This window comes from Bufo gargarizans, unplaced genomic scaffold (assembly GCF_014858855.1).
Source record: "Bufo gargarizans isolate SCDJY-AF-19 unplaced genomic scaffold, ASM1485885v1 original_scaffold_1260_pilon, whole genome shotgun sequence".
In the NCBI taxonomy this organism is placed as follows: domain Eukaryota; kingdom Metazoa; phylum Chordata; class Amphibia; order Anura; family Bufonidae; genus Bufo; species Bufo gargarizans.
The window spans coordinates 219,629-231,882 of NW_025334288.1; the positions used below are offsets into that span (position 1 = coordinate 219,629).

The 12,254-nt window shown below is 44.8% G+C and overlaps 1 protein-coding gene across 1 annotated transcript in view; it reads left to right on the forward strand.

Moving 5' to 3' along the window:
- Window positions 1-12,254, forward strand: part of LOC122923145 (vacuolar protein sorting-associated protein 8 homolog) — a 110,360-nt gene that overhangs the window by 23,953 nt on the left and 74,153 nt on the right. Inside the window, exons 13-14 of the mRNA XM_044273870.1 lie at window positions 6,436-6,495; window positions 11,297-11,404. Coding sequence (XP_044129805.1) covers window positions 6,436-6,495; window positions 11,297-11,404 — 168 coding nt within the window. The remainder of the gene's footprint in view (window positions 1-6,435; window positions 6,496-11,296; window positions 11,405-12,254) is intronic.

A 12,254-nucleotide genomic window follows, 5' to 3' on the forward strand; every position in this document is an offset into this window, starting at 1 on the left:
ATGGACTGCTGAGGACTGGGGCAAAGTCATATTCTCAGATGAAGCCTCTTTCCGATTGTTTGGTGTATCAGGTAAAAGGCTTGTCCGGAGAAGAAAAGGTGAGCGCTACCATCAGTCCTGTGTCATGCCAACAGTAAAGCATCCTGAGACCATTCATGTGTGGGGTTGCTTCTCATCCAAGGGAGTGGGTTCACTCACAATTTTGCCCAAAAACTCAGCCATGAATAAAGAATGGTACCAAAACACCCTCCAACAGCAACTTCTTCCAACAATCCAACAACAGTTTGGTGAAGAACAATGCATTTTCCAGCACGATGGAGCACCGTGCCATAAGGCAAAAGTGATAACTAAGTGGCTCGGGGACCAAAACGTTGACATTTTGGGTCCATGGCCTGGAAACTCTCCAGATCGTAATCCCATTGAGAACTTGTGGTCAATCCTCAAGAGGCGGGTTGACAAACAAAAACCCACTAATTCTGACAAACTCCCAGAAGTGATTATGAAAGAATGGGTTGCTATCAGTCAGGAATTGGCCCAGAAGTTGATTGAGAGCATGCCCAGTCGAATTGCAGAGGTCGTGAAAAAGAAGGGCCAACACTGTAAATACTGACTCTTTGCATAAATGTCATGTAATTGTCGATAAAAGCCTTTGAAACGTATGAAGTGCGTGTAATTATTTTTCACTACATCAAAGAAACAACTGAAACAAAGATCTAAAAGTAGTTTAGCAGCAAACTTTGTGAAAACTAATATTTGTGTCATTCTCAAAACTTTTGGCCACGACTGTAGTATATCAGCCAATACCCTGGTACACATTAACCCTTTAATGACTGGGCAATTTTCTAGTTGTTAATTTTCATCCCCCCCCCCCAGCCTTCCCAAAGCCATAACTTTTAAATTTTTCCATCCATATAGCCGTATAAGGGCTTATGTTTTGCAGGACAAGTTGTACTTTTTAGCGGCACCATTTACGTTTGTATAGTGAGCTATGACAAGTAATCATCAAATTGCTTCTCTAATAGACTCCAGTGCATTAGCATTGAAGTGTATTAGAATTACAATGTGTTCCTATGGAGTCCTGCCACAGGCATGCTTTCCATAGGAACTAATGTGAGGCAGCCCTGTACCACCCATGAGTACAGGGGTTGCCGCACACTACATCCGGCTCCCCCGATCCTCACCGGGGGGAGCTGGAGCACGGCTGGGAGCGCATGCTCTCAGTTTTTACTTTCCCAGATGCTGTGGTCACATTTGACAAAGGTGTCTGAGGGGTTAAAAGTCCATGGCCAGCATTACCGCCGGTCAAGGACATTAGCCCCAGGGTGCCTGCTGTTTAAAACAACCCATTTCGATCAGCTGCTCGGGAGTAGCTCCAGTCCCGAAACTCCACAGCTCTATCTGTTAGTGTTTTCATAGTCTGAGAGCCATAATTTTTTCAGTTTTTGAGCGATTACCTTGGGTAGGGTATGATTTTTGCGGGATGACATGACAGTTTTATTGGCACTATTTTGGGGTGCGTGTGACTTTTTTTGATTGCTTGCTATTACACTTTTTGTGATGTAAGGTGACCAAAAATGTTTTATTTAGCACAGTTTTTATTTTAAATTTTTTACGGTGTTTATCTGAGGGGTTAGGTCATGTGATATCTTTATAGAGCCGGTTGATACGGACGCGGCGATACCTAATATGTATACTTTTTTTATTTATTTATGTCAGTTTTACACAATAATATCATTTTTGAAACAAAAAAAATAAATCATGTTTTAGTGTCTCCATAGACTGAGAAGCCATAGTTTTTTCAGTTTTTGGGCGATTTTCTTAGGTTGGGTCTCATTTTTTGCGGGATGAGATGACGGTTTGAGTGCCACTATTTTGGGGTGCATATGAATTTTTGATCGCTTGTTATTACACTTTTTGTGATGTAAGGTGACAATAAATGGTTTATTTAGCACAGTTTAAATTTTTTTTTTGACGGTGTTCATCTGAAGGGTTAGGTCATGTGATATTTTTATAGAGCCGGTCGATACGGACGCGGCGATACCTAATATGTATACTTTTTACACAATAAAAGTTTACACAAAAGCTTTTGTCACAGTTTTACACAATAAAAGCTTTTGTCAAACAAAAAAAAAATGATGTTTTAGTGTCTCCATATTCAGAGCCATAGTTTTTTATTTTTTGGGTGATTGTCTCAGGTAGGGGCTCATTTTTTGCGGGATGAGGTGACGGTTAGATTGGTACTATTTTGGTGGGCAAACGCCTTTTTGATCGCTTGCTGTTGTGCTTTTTGTGATGTAAGGTGACAAAAAAATGTTTTTTTAGCACAGTTTTTATTTTTTACAGTGTTCATCTGAGGGGTTAGGTCATGTGATATGTTTATAGAGCCGGTCGATACCTAATATGTATACTTTTTTTCCCCCTATTTTTTACCAATTTTTTAACTTTATTTTGGGAAAATTATGTTTTTGTTCATTTTTTGGGGGAGAAAACTATTTTTTTTCACTTAATTTTGTGTCCCACTTTGGGACTTGAACTTTTGGGGGTCTAATCCTTTACAATGCATTCCAATACTTCTGTATTGGAATGCATTGGCTGTATGAGTAATACTGTGTATTACTCATACAGCTTCCGGGGCCTGTGAGATCCAGGGGGCTGGATCTCACAGGCTCTTTACCGGAAGGCAGCGCAGATGCATCAGGAAGGCATCGCGCTGCCTTCCATGCCATCGGGTCCCCCCCACAGCCCCATGGGGACCCGATGGCGCCGCCGCCGCAATGGATAAAAGCCGCAAACCGCAGGTCTGAATTGACCTGTGGTTTGCGGCGATCCGGGTCACGGGACCCCCCCAGGCATTTAGCCGAGGTGGCTGCTCAATGATTTGAGCAGGCGGTGATCGGAAATACACAGGGCGTACAGGTACGCCCTATGTCCTTAAGTACCAGGACATAAGGGCGTACCTGTACGCCCTGTGTCCTGAAGAGGTTAACAGTGTCATCCACAGCGCCCTGCCTCTTTAAGGGTTACCTACAGCAGAGAAGAAAAATGGCTGGGTTGTTATGGAAACCTGGTGTAAAAATGTGTATGTGGAGACTAAGGGCCTGCGAGCTTCTATAGGCTGTCAAGGGTCATACATACATACATACATACACACACACACACACACACACACACACACACACACACACACACACACACACACACACACACACACACACTCAGCTTTATATATTAGATATATATACATATCTAATATATAAAGCTGAGTGTATGTATGTATGTATGTCTGCTAAAGGAATCCGTACCGTCGCATTAACAATCATGAAATTTGGCACACAGTTACATCAGGTGTCCGGGAAGGTTTTAGACCAAGTCTCGGCTGTCTAGCACGTACCGTTCCTGAGATATTCCCAAAAATGCAAATATGGCACCATCACATGACCTACATTGGCTAATAGAAGCCTGCAGGTCTTTCTACTCGTATCCCAACTGCCATACACATGGTCACATGACCCTTGTCAGCCAATAGAAGCTCACAGGTCCTTAGTCTCCACATACACACAGTTTTACACCAAGTTTCCATAACAACCCTCCCATTTTTCTTCACTTCTTCAGGTCAGCTTTGAAGGGGAAGGGCGCTGTGGATGACACTGTTAAGGGAACAGAGTGCTGTGGAGGTCACAGTTCAGGGGGCAGGCCCACTAAGCCACGCCCTTTCTGGTTAGACCACTCCCACTCCCCTGCCTACAGGAATTGAAAAAATGAAGGTAAAAATCAACTTCAGCTGCAGGGGTGGGAGGGACGGTAACTATCTCCCTGCAGCTCACGCTCAGACAGCACAGTGCTTCTGTCGGACAGTGAGCTGTTCAAAAGGACATCCTCCCTGCGTGAGATATTCCCAAAAAATGCACCAGATTTCCATAACAACCCAGCCATTTTTCTTCACTGCTGTAAGTCAGCTTTATAGGGGCAGGGCACTGTGGATGTTAAGGTAGAGGAGTGCTGTGGAGGTCACAGTTCATGGGCAAGTAGGGTGGCCATTCAGGCCACCCTCAAAAGACGGACTTAAAAACCCCACCCCCAGCTGAGAGGAAATGAAAAAATGAAGGTAAAAATCAACTTCTGTCAGCTGCAGCTCACGCTCAGACAACACAGTGCTGCTGTCTGAGAGTGAGTTGTTCAAAAGAACATCCCTGTGTCCGTCCAGGCCCTGAGCCGGACGAAGGAGAGGGAGTCTGAAGGCCGGACCTCTGGCCACCTAGGGGCAGGCTGCTGTGGAGTTCACAGTTAAGGGGACAGTCCCTATGGAGGTCAGTGTTAAGGGACTGATTGCTGTAGAGCAAGCATGTCAAACTCAAAGGCTAACATGGGCCAAAAAAACAAAATTTAAGTTTATGTGGGCCACATCAAAAAAATTATAATTTTTTTTACAATATAATGCAGACGGATCCGTTCTGAACGGATCCACCGTCTGCATTATATGAGCGGATCCGTCTCAGACGGATCCGCTCTGAACGCAAGTGTGAAAGTAGCCTTAGGGGCGAGAACCTGGGATCTTTCATCCCTTGTCCTGTTCAGCTCTATCAGGGTGAATAGGACTTCACACTGTCCCTGCTGCTCTGTGCCTTGTGCACACAGCATCAGGGATGTTACCATGGCAACCAGGGCTTCTGTAGCGTCCTGGCTGCCATGGTAACTGATCGGAGCCCCAGGCTTACACAGCTGGGGCTCCGATCAGAAGCTGCCACTGCACCACCAATGAGGGGGAGGGGAGAGGTCCCTGTGGCCACTGCCACCAATGATTTTAATACTGGGGGGGTTGAGAGGGGCTGGCGCACTGTGCCACCAATGATTTTAATGGGATGGGGGGTTAAGGGGGGGGGGGCACACTGCACCACCAATGATAAATTACCCCTTTATACAGGAGGCTGGTACTGGCAGATCAGCAGTTAACCCCTCAGGTGCGGCACCTAAGGGGTTAACTGCCTCTGATCGCAGCTCCCTGTCAGCGGCAGGGTGCCGGCAATGCGATTCTGCTGCCGGCACCCGCCTCCTGTATTGTGTTAAAGACTGACTTTCACTATCAGGCCCCACAGAGCGGCGCCCAGCGATGTCTCAGCACTCACCATTAGTCCTGGGCGCCGCTCCGTTCGCCTGCAGTGCTCCATTACTGTCTCCTCTCCTGCTCCACATGCTGCTAATTACTATCGGAGCGATGGGAGGAGACATCCGCTTCACTAGTGGGCGTTCCTTCTTCCTGGCTGTAGCGCTGTCCAATCGCAGCACAGGGAGAAGGAACGCCCACTAGTGAAGCTGATGTCTCCTCCCATCGCTCCGATAGTAATCAGCAGCATGTGGAGCAGGAGAGGAGACAGTAATGGAGCACTGCGGGCGAACGGAGCGGCGCCCAGGACTAATGGTGAGTGCTGAGACATCGCTGGGCGCCGCTCTGTGTGGGAAATGGGAATAGTCCTATCATTGGTGGCTCAGTGCGCCCGCCCCTCCTCCGCCCCTCTCTCCTCATTGGTGGCGCAGTGCGCCCGCCCCTCCCCCTCCCCTCTCTTCTCATTGGTGGCAGCGGCAGCAGCACAGGGGGAGGGAGGACAGCTTCCTTCTCCCCGTGCTGCTGAGAGAACATGAGCGCGCCGATAGCAGCGCGCTCATGTTCAGAGATACTAGACTGCCGGGCCGCAAAGATATTCATTGCGGGCCGCATGTTTGACACCCATGCTGTAGAGGCTTCTGTTAAGGGGACGGGGTGTTGTGGAAATCACTGTTAAGGAGATGTGATAACTATGGAGGTCACTAATAAAGGGGGTGCTGCAGTGGAGGTCATTATTAAATGGGAGGGCGCTGTGGAGGTCACTCTTAAAGTCTTAAGGGGGCGGGGTGTTGTGGAGGTCACATTTTAAGGGAACAGAGCTCTGTGGAGGTCACTGAAATATAACCGTGCAAAGCCAGGTCCTTCTGCCTTCATGCAGTGAGACCCCATGGTTATCAGCAGAGCATTGGCTCACTTTCGAAGCTGTTTTGCTTGTATAGGGCTGATGTACACTGCTGTATTAGAGCTCCGTTTCATACACACTTCCAAATACACTTTGCACCTCTACTGTACCTTTGTATGCTTCTAATTTTATACAGAGCCATACAGTATATGTATCCTCTTGCCTTTAGTGGGGTATATCGCCATGCATATGGCCACTAACCACTTCCTTTCACTGCTGCGCAGGCTCAGTTCCCATATACACGAGCTGTAAATTGACTTCTGTGTTACTAATGCATGACGGAGGCTTTCTTTCTGTACTCCTTTTTTAATACGGCAGTATGAATACCACAGGCTGTCGTAGCCATCTACATTTCCAACACATATATCCAGTTAAATGTGCCATTGTTTGATTCACTGCTACAAGCTGATGCTCCTTTTTGGATTTTCTACAGATACTGGTGATTGGTCTGAAACCTACTTTGAAAGTGTGGATGACATTTCCTTATGGACGGGTAAGTAACCTTTTTTAATTAACCTCGATAGCAATAAATTAAAGATTGTTATCTTGAAATAAAGCATATTATTAGTTTTGCAGGCTGGATGTTGAGCTTCACATTCTGTAATTACAAAGGACACAAGGGCTTCACATCGGACCTTATTTTAATTAGAATGCTCCGGAGGTTCAATGTCAGAGAGGCGTCATATAGTGGTTGCAGCTCTCAGGATTAGAGGACATCACAAGAAAGTTATGGTTAGGTTTCAAGACACCTACACTATATAGCAGTAGGCTTACTTTGAGGGTATGTTCACACAATTGAAATCCAAAGTGGAATCCTCCGTGGAAAATGGCCGTATTCTACTTCGTAATTCACCGTCAAAATGGCAACAATAGCTTTTCATCGACTTCAATAAAAAAAATGCCACCATGTGCACATGTTGACCTTTTTCCCTGTGCTAAATTGAGATCCATTGCATATTACTTCTTAGAAGCGGATTGTTAGTGGATTTATTAAGATCAAAGGGGAAGCAGAAAAAAAGCGCTACCAGTTTTAGGCTACTTTCACAATAGCGTTTTTGCTGGATCCGGCAGAGTTCAGCAAAAACTCTTCCGTTACTGATAATACAACCGTCTGCATCTGTTATGAATGGATCCGGTTGTATTATCTTTAACATATCCAAGACAGATCCGTCATTAACTCAATTGAAAGTCAATGGGGGACAGATCCGTTTTCTATTGTGTCCGAGAAAACGGATCCGTCCCCATTGATTTGCATTGTGGGTCATGACGGATTCATCTTGCTCCGCATCCTATGACGGAAAGCAAACCGCAGCATGAGAACACAGCCAAACGGAACGGAATGTATTTTGGAGCACTCCATTCTGTTCAGTTATGTTTTGTCCCCTATTGACAATGAATGGGGACAAAACGGGAGCATTTTTTATTTCCGGTATTAAGACCCTATGGCGGATCTCAATACGGGAAAATATTAACGCTAGTGTGAAAGTAGCCTTAGAGGCATTTCCGGTGCCAAAGGGGAAGCAGAAAGAAGCACTACCATTTTTAGAGGCATTTCCGAAGCCTAAAACGCTTCTGAATTATATCCCAACCAAGGACTGGAGAAGAAAAAACGATGGCAAAACCTCTTCTAATCCTCTTCTAAATACTCCTCTAAATCTTCAACCAAATACTCTTCTAAAATGCTTATCATACTCCTCTAAATACACCATGAAACTGGCAATCTGCCACCAAAAAGGACCTTCTTTCAGCTAGTAATCTGCTAGTGATTTTTCTGCTGCAGATTTTGCTGTGTGAACATATCCTGAAAGTGATTTGGGGGCTGACAGACTCCCTTTAAGTGGCATAATGACTCGCATAAAACACAGCATGGGGTGCCACTCTTCTGTCTGTAGTGTCTAACATCTTTTAACATTTTTGATACATTATTTTTTATAAATATGAGTGGTTTTATGTAAAGATTTTTGGCGGAGATTTATGAAAACTGTCAAAAAAAAAAAAAAAAAAAGGTTTGTAGCCCATAGCAAGCAATCACATCACAGCTTTGATTTAATATTCTTCTATTAGACAGATGTCATAATTCGTGTGTTTTCACTTTAAATGTTCATAAATGTTGTGTGGACTGACACTTCACCCATTCTGAGCCATATTGATGTCCCTGGCTGCGACTTCCTTCCTTCTTCCTTCCTTTCTTCAGCTCAGATTCCTGTTATGACTTTGGCTGAACCCAGATCCAAACATGTCGCCTGTTATTTCTCACTTTACTATATTCTTTTTATTGCTTTGTTACAGTTTATTAAAAATGTAGACATATTTTCTCTGCTCTGGTGACGAGAAGTGCACATTTTAATAAAAGAGAGACAAAAGATTTGAGGCCTTCATGGGGACATTCAGAGGGTCTCCACATGGCAGAAAAAAAATAAGTTTTATTAATTTTTTGGTCATTTTTGCATTTCAGTTATATTATCTATGTCTACTAGGGTCATAGCTATCAACTACCGCCCTCAGTTTTAATCAGTCTACTCGCTGCCCGCCGGCATCAGGACAGTGTTGTTCCCTTCTGAATAAGTTGCTTACTGCTTGGCGGTATCATCTCCAGGTTGCTGCAGTGGTAATAAGATGATGGGCTCTAGCATGAACGAGAACCCATGCTGAGAACTGTGATAGGGGTCCAGCTGCTTGTCCATACATACGGACAGTAATGTTCCACAGAAACGTTCCTTCATCTGGTGAAACAATCGTTTATGGAGACACCTAAATTATAATTTCTGGGCAGCAGATTACGCTGTGCAAACAGCACTCTGCTGCCCAGAAACAATGCAGCTGTATAAGGGTGAGGGATAGCAGCAGACATCATCCCTTGTCCTCATACTGTGGAGGTGATCATACAGAGCTTCACCTCCACTGACGAGCAGGCAATTGTTTGGAATGGTTAACCCCATCTCGCACCCAGCGCCGTCCATTTACGGCGCTAGGCTGATCTTTAAAGATGGCGACCACTCGTGAGTGCAGCGGGTGCCTTCTGTTTTAAACAGCAGACACCAGGGGCTAATGTCAAATGCCATGGTCAAGTGTGACCACAGCATCTTGGAGCTAAAAATCCCTGGAGCACGCGCTCCTGGCCCTTCAGTGGCTCCCCCTAGCTGGGATCAGGCAAACTGGCTAGTATGTGCAGCATCCTCGGTCCTCCTGAATAAGGGTCCATTCATACGTCCGTAGTGAATTGCAGATCTGCAATACACCAGAGGCACCCCCATAGAATTGTCCGCAATTGCGGACAAGAATAGAAAAAAATTTCGGGAGCTGCGGACTGGAAGATCGGGGCCGCGCTCCTGAAATGCGGATGCGGACAGCACACTGTGTGCTGTCCGCATCTCTGCCGGCCTCATAGAGAATGAATGAGGACATGTGAATGGACCCTAATCCGAGGCTGCTGCAGATAGGTTCCTATGGAGACCCTGCCTGTGGATCAGTTACACACTCTTGATGACGTCCGTGATAAAGACTGCCAGTGTTTCACCTGTGAAGAGTCCATCGTTAGTCCGTTTTGTGCCCAAGCCGTCATCCATATTCCATAGGCACGGCTAGGCTGAAAAATACATGTCCAGAGCATCTCCTACCAATGATCAGTGAAAACCACTGACAGAACGTAGGTGCCCTCTGTGTTCTGTCATTGGTTTTCATGGACCCTTAGGCTTTAATGGACGTGTTCTGTCCACATCACGCGGTCAGTTAAACACATTAAGGCCAAAGGATATGTGTGCTTTCTGTGGAGAAAATGGACAGTGCTCGTCCTGTGATTCGCAAATGTGTGAATGAGTCATTATTCTTCTAGTTTGTCATTTCCTGGAGAATGAATGGACAGAATCACGTCCTGTGTGCGATATGAAAATAATTGATGTCTTTTTTGTTAATGGGTTAACATGACATAGCAGGTGCAGTGCTCCCTACTAATATACAGTACATTGTGGTAAAATGGCTTTCTAGTGGAGTCGGTGCTCCTTGACATCCCCATCTACAGTCTTTTCTGTACAAGATCTTCATGACAGGTGTTACATTGCCATTATTAGATGTAATTTATTGTATTGTGCAAGTCATCAGGACAGCCCTTCGATATGCCCACCATGGCTCCTGCTCTGGCATACTTGAGCTGCCCATGTATTTCATGGTCTCTCGCTTGTTTGTGATGAGACACCCCCTTTTAGATAGTTTGTACAGTAAAAACTATTCACTTGGGGTGCTGCCACACATTCAGTTTTTTGTATGAAGTTTTTGAAACCCAAATCTGGTGTGGATCATAAAGGCAAAGAAACCATTAAGGATATATCTGACTTCTTCTCTGTTTTGAATTCACTCCAGGTTTGGACTCCAAAAACTACATAAAAAAACCTGTACATGTGGCAGCAGCCTCTTTCTTTTCAGTCAGAATCCTTCCATTACCATACTACTGATCAATTGCTATCTCTGCTGCATATCTGTAGCTTAAAGGGTATATGTCGGCTCCAAAACACCCCCCAAAAAGTGATGTAAGTGCAAGTGATGCAGAGTCCATCTATGTAATTTTTATCTTCATGCTGTGCTCCTACAAACCAGTAGTAAAATGCATTGAGAGGACTCCTGAGCTCATACACATAATGGAGAGGACTCAAAGAGGAGTCCTCTCAATGCATTCTCCTGCTGGTTTGTAGGAGGACAGCATCACTTCCGCTATACACTGCCTACTCTAGTTTAGGCGGTGACTCTTTAATGAAGTTGTCTAACCTTTTTAAAAATTGCACCACCTGGAAATAAAACAGTGTAATTACCTCACAAAAAGGCCACTGCCCCCTAGCGCCAGTGTATTACACCTTTGTGATGCATGCTATAATAGTCGTAACAAATATCATATCATCATGGACAAAAATGTCCCCGTGGCGTCCTGTTATCGGAACGTAATGAGCGTTACCGAGATCTCAGAAGGTAAGTACTGTATGTTGCAAAGCTTTTCCAATTTTAAAAAGGCCCAACAAACTGTGGTAGGACTGCGTGAAATAAGTGTCCTATATAGGATCACTGTAATGGTGTCCACGTTTCCAGAAACAAAACTGCTGCCAGCTGTGCCAGTGTATTGTGCTCATTTTAATTATTCACTCATTAACTCACATGGAAAGTTGAGGACAGGTTTATTTTGCCTCCAGAGATGACTACATTATCTTTGATGTCCCATGAATGCTTTGTAAGGACCAGAAATCAATTTTGCCAGTCTAGTAATGAGTTTGTTATGCATTGCTTAATTACTGTTCCTTTTCATCTCACAGATGGATCCCTCCAGTGTTCCACTTCTAGCCTGGCATTTTGTGATTCTGCAGGGGGCCTTAAACCCCATGCTGGCCTTCTGCAGAGGCGATGTGGTTCATTTCCTTTTGGTAAGAACATAACACTAGATATTTTTATTAGTGTCACGGTAATCTCTTTTGGAGTAGTTGTAAAGCTGAATAACGTTTAACCCCATCTCGCCCTGCGCCATAATAGTACCTTGTATCAGGAAGGCAGTTCCCACTTGATGCAGTTTTATCACAGCGCAAGTATGGTGCGAGTTCAGGAGCCGTGCCCACACAGTGTCAATAGTAATAGACAGCATTGACCATGGCACCTAAGGGGTTAGAGAGAGGGGGGAGCTTCCTCTTTCACCCTATCCTCCCTCCTTGATGCATGTAAAAAAATATATATATTTTCTTGAAAAACTTTTTTGTGTTCTAATTTATGGTTGCAACAGATGTGGCCATGACAATTATGTATACTTTTTAGTTTATCAGCTCACCCGCTGCTAGCGAGAGACGTGCACGGAGTTCCTGGACCAGGAAACTTGCAATAAGAAAAAGAAAAATCATCCAGCACGGTCGTCCGCTGTTAAAATCCAGGTTTTATTCGGTATACATTAAAGGTACAGGAACATGAGCCATAACAGGTTAACGCATTTCATCATCAAGTCTTAGTCATAACCAGGTTATGACTGAGACTTGATGTTGAAACGTGTTAACCTGTTATGGCTCGTGTTCCTGTACTTTTAATGAGTTTACTTTGACCACCAATGTCTTTTCATTCAACGGGAGACTCTACCACCAGCTCAGGGGCACCGCGATGGGGTGTTCTTGTGCCCCGTCGTATGCCAACTTGTTCCTGGGCTGGTGGGAGGAGACTCTGGTTTTTAGGGACGAATGTTCTACTCTCCTGGACCAGATTGGCTTGTGGGCGCGGTACATTGATGACATCTTC